At 63.4% G+C, this 4,525-nt stretch overlaps 1 protein-coding gene across 1 annotated transcript; it reads left to right on the top strand.

Moving 5' to 3' along the window:
- Window positions 1-1,057: 1,057 nt before the first annotated feature.
- Sost (sclerostin) lies at window positions 1,058-2,917 on the top strand. Its single transcript, XM_004633926.1, has 2 exons — window positions 1,058-1,277; window positions 2,532-2,917. Exons 1-2 carry the CDS (start codon window positions 1,058-1,060, stop codon window positions 2,915-2,917), a joined length of 606 nt encoding a protein of 201 aa, XP_004633983.1.
- The last annotated feature ends 1,608 nt before the right edge of the window (window positions 2,918-4,525 follow it).

Below are 4,525 nucleotides of genomic sequence, written 5' to 3'. Positions count from 1 at the left end.
CTCTGAGGCTGGACAGACCCGGACTGCGTGGCCCGTGTCACTAGGGCACTCCAAGTTCTGCTTGAAAAGCGTGGCCAAGAGGACCATGAGTGCACAAGGGCTGGCCAGAGCATGCCAGGGAGCAGTTCTGTGCTGGGCGTCCAGCCTGGCGGGGTGCGTGCCCACCTGCAGCGCCATGCTGGTCCCCAAAGAGCAGACCTGCACCCCCCAGCGGCCACCCTGCTGTGGTCCCTGGCTGTACCCTGGCCTTGCGTAGGACACAAGGGTGACGGTGCTGACCCTCACAGAGTAGTGAGCAGCAAGCCTTCTCTCCCTCCCTCCCTCCCTCCCTCCCTCCCTGTTTTTTTTTGGGGGGGGGTGTTTTTTTTTGAGGAACAAGGGCTTGAACTCAGGCCCTTGCACTTGCCAGGCAAGCACTTATTCTACTGAGCCATCTCCCTGGCCCCCTCCCTCTTCTTTTTGAGACAGTCTTACTACTGGACTCACTGTGCATCCTGCTGGGCGGCCCTCCTGCCTCAGCCTCCCGAGTGCTGCGGTCACAGCATCTGCCACAAGCCTGGCTACCGAGTGAGGTGTCAGGTAGGGCTGCAGCCCAGGAGCAGAGCACACTGTGCTTGTGTGCATGCAGGAGGGCCTGGGTTTGAGCCCCAGAACTGGAATAAAAAAAAGAAAAAAATCACCCCCTGGCTGGTTCTGCGTCCCCTGGGGCCATTTGCCAGGGAGGTGACAGTGAACAGCCTGAGAGGTGGCTCCAGCCCTCTTGCCCCGGCCAGCCCAAAGGTGCTCACTCAGAACCCCGCATTCCTCTGCAGAGCCGCAGTTTGTTCAGAGTGCCCGCCAGCCAGCGTCTGGGCTGTCTGCAAACCACAGCCTGGCGGGGGAGGAGCAGGGCTGGCCTCATGCCCTCGGCACCTGCGGCCGCGGGACTGTGAAGTCGGTGCAGTGGGTGTGGCCCCAGCACACGCCGTCCCTCCCATTGGCTGACCCCAGGCCAAGGGGGCTTTAAAAAGACCACCAGGCGGGCCTGGGGCTGGGGCCTGAGCTGCTAGCAGGCACCATGCAGCTGTCTCTGGCCCTGTGTTTCCTCTGCCCGCTGCTGCACACTGCCTTGCACGTGGCCCAGGGCCAGGGCTGGCCGGCCTTCAAGAATGATGCTACAGAGTTCATCCCCAGGCTCGGTGGCTACCTGGAGCCTCCTCCGGAGCCAGAGAGCAACAAGACCATGAACCGGGCAGAGAACGGGGGGCGGCCTCCCCACCACCCCTTTGAGGCCACAGGTAAGGTTCATAGCACTGTTTCAGGAACTGTCTTTTTTTGCAGGCTTCAAGGCCAGGGGTACACTGGCCTTGCTGGCCGCAGGGCAGGGGCATGGGTGTGGCCATCCAGGAGGGGATGCGGGAGGGGCAGTGCCCGCAGCCCACAGCACAAGGGTGGGGCAGTGGCCCCGGCTGCCCGCACCTGTGTCCACCGTGGGCAGCCTGGGAGGGACAAGCTGGGGCTCCAGGGGCCGAGTCACTGATGGTGACAGAGTGACTAGGTCTAAATCCCAGGATCCCTCTGCAAGGCAGCACTGCTGTGGGTCAAAGCCAGGTGGCCCCAGGCTGGAAGCTGAGTTTCACACTGTGGAGCCAGGGCCCACTGTGGGGCTGTTCTTGGAAAGCCCCAGGGCTTTTGGGGACACATGGGTCACCAGAAGCCACCCTCAAGAGGGTAGCGGGGCCCCTCCATCCCTCTGTTACCTGCTTCCCAGGGCCCAGGTGGCCTGGCCTCTCTCAGCCCTCTCTGGTTCTGTTTTGAGACTGTTTCACCCTTTGGGGTCACACTGGAACTGTGCCCAGGACACCCCTGGGCTGGTGGAGCTTCTGGGGGGACCGGAACTGGGTGTGGTGGATCCTGGTGTTCCTGGCCCCCCTCAGGTGCCCTAGAGAGTAACCCAGGACTCGAGGGCCCTGCAGGGAGCCTGGCACTCAGTGGGCACTTAGTGTAGGTTTGGGGTTCAGAGTCAGAGCTCTGTCCCCACCTAGGAGGGAAGCGACCGTTGTAAAAGGCTGCCCCCTCACTCAGCACTGCTCCTCGGGCCCAGGTGCTGTCTTTGGGCGGGTTCTTGTTCCGTCCTGGACCTCTGTGCCTGAGGTCCCTGAAGAGTTCCGGTCCTGGCCAGGGCTCTGCCCGCCTCACACCAGATGTCTCAATTTACTGCCTCCAATTAACCCCCTGCTGGAGAGGAATTTGGGGAAACCAGAAAGCAGGTGTGGCAGGTCCCCACCTGCGCCCTCCTGAGCACAGGTGTGGTGGTGGTAGGGGAGCCTGCATCTGGGCGCCACCTGGAGTTCACAGTGGCGACTTCCGATGCCCAGGGCCACCTTGGTCAGTCCTCTGCCTAAGGGGGTGGGTGTGTGGAACCTGCCCAGCCTCGCAGACCCCAGGAGAGGGTGGTGGGCAGTGGGGCCAGGGCCGCTGGGTGCATGGGTGGCCAGAGTACAGGATAACGCCCGGGTGTGGCCGCACTCACGCGCCCTCTGTTCCCACAGACACCTCGGAGTTCAGCTGCCGCGAGCTGCACTCCACACGCTACGTGACCGAGGGGCCATGCCGCAGCGCCAAGCCCATCACTGAGCTGGTGTGCTCGGGCCAGTGTGGGCCGGCACGCCTGCTGCCCAATGCCATCAGCCGCGGCAAGTGGTGGCGCCTGGGCGTGCCTGCCCCACGCTGCGTCCCCGATCGCCACCGCGCCCAGCGTGTGCAGCTGCTGTGTCCTGGGGGCACCACGCAAGCCCGCAAGGTGCGCCTGGTGGCCTCATGCAAGTGCAAGCGCCTGGGCCGTGCACACAACCAGTCGGAGCGCAAGGACTTTGCACCTGGGCCGCAGAGGGGACGCAAGCCCAGGCCGCACACTGAGCTGGACAATGCATACTGACCCTGGGGCCCGGACCCGCACAGCCGAGGGCCCCCGTCACGCTGAACGCACGATGCCCGAGGGGGACTGAGCTCTGGAACCCAGGCACTGGGAAAACACGTCAGCCAGCAGACTCCCGCAGGGAAGGGCAGGGACCCTCACAGGTGCCGGGCCACAGCCCCGCTTCTCGAGGGGCAGAAATGGACAGCGTTCACTACCCAGCTGGCTGAGGAGCTCCTGAGACCCTGCTGCCCCCGCACTGCTGCCAGCCTGGGCTGTGTGCCCGCCACACACTGCTGTAGCCTGCTGTGGGGCCTCGGCCCTGAGGCCCTCGCTGAGCCAGCGGGGGAAGGGAAGGAGGGCTGCAAGTCTGGGAGCCCCAAGCTGCAAGCTCCATCAGGACCTGCTTTGAATGGGCAGAGGGACCAGATCGCGGCCAGCCACTGCGGGAGCGTAGAGGCGCTGACCAGGGCGGGCCAGGAAGGCAGGCTGTGGGCGCCAGCCTGGCAGCTGAGCCCCTGCAAGACTGGGTGCCCTGGGTGGGGAGAGGAGCAGAGCGGGTCTTGGGGTGGCAGGGGACAGTCGGTCGCCCCTCATCACTCAAAGCAACATCCCTCCATGCCACTGCCGTTGTGCCCACCTGCAGAGATGAGCCTGTCCCTCCTCCTGCCCAGCACCCACAGACATGCTCTGGTCTAGAAAACATCGACTCCCGCGCCTGCCCCGGTGGAAACCCCAGCACTGCACAGAGGCGAGGAGTGCGTAGCAGCTGCTGCCCGCGTCCTCCCAGAGCTCTGCCCATCGCCGCCTGCTTTCTGTGCAGCTTTTCACTGTCAGGAGAGAAAGCGTTTTAGCTGAAGCAGCAGGGCCTCCAAAGGCGCAGAGCCGGTTGGTTTTGCCACCTTCCTGAACGGGGCTTGTCCCTGAGGCCAGAGTGGTGGCTTCAAAGAGTACATTGTGTATTTATTTTCCCGTGTAAGTTATTTATGTGAAGGGTAACCCTACAGAGAACGGCAGTGCCTGTCCTGCTCCGCGAGGCCCTGGACGCCCTTGCGCCCGGCCTTGTTAATAAAGACTGTACTGCCAACCAGTCGTGTGGTTTCCCTCCATCAGCCGTGTGGTGTCGGTGTTGTCCTGCCTCTTCACGCCGAGGCCCAGCCTATGGGGGACACTGGACTGTGTCCTTCCTTTCTACCCTGGGCCTCATGCCCTCGTGGGTCACTGTCACAGCCCTGACCAGGTCTGTGGTCAGCAGCTGCATCCACGCAGCCTTTGCTCTTTCCCCGTCCTAGTTCATCTGGGGCTCCAGCCTGCAGCCCCTTCTTCCCACCGCAAGAATTTCTGCTCTTTCCTGCCTCTTCCCTGTGCATCCTGGATATACCCAAACTCCACGGAACTCTCCTTGGGTGTCCTGGCCCCTTCAGCCTGGGCCACAGCTTTGGGTCCCATCCCAGCCCCCCACCGAGGTCACTACCTGGGGTCCCCATCTGGTTTGGCCAAGCACACGCCGCTTAGGATAAGCATTCTCCAGAGAAAGAGGGCCCGCATCTCCTCTCTCTGTGCTGGGCCCCCCAGGCATCTTGCAGAGCTGTTTGCTGGCTGGAACCCCGAAACCCCGAAGTACCCACT

The sequence above is a fragment of the Octodon degus genome, unplaced genomic scaffold, assembly GCF_000260255.1.
Source record: "Octodon degus isolate 3935 unplaced genomic scaffold, OctDeg1.0 scaffold00056, whole genome shotgun sequence".
NCBI classification, from domain to species: Eukaryota; Metazoa; Chordata; class Mammalia; order Rodentia; family Octodontidae; genus Octodon; species Octodon degus.
Note: the sequence above shows the minus strand (reverse complement) of the source record. Positions and strands in the feature narration are given on the sequence as shown.

Bases quoted from the DNA above. Each gene is read 5' to 3' on its own strand.
- Sost (XM_004633926.1), top strand. From the start codon at position 1,058: ATGCAGCTGTCTCTGGCCCTGTGTTTCCTCTGCCCGCTGCTGCACACT. The intron at 1,278-2,531 runs GTAAGGTTCATA...CTGTTCCCACAG, and splicing joins CCACCCCTTTGAGGCCACAG to ACACCTCGGAGTTCAGCTGC.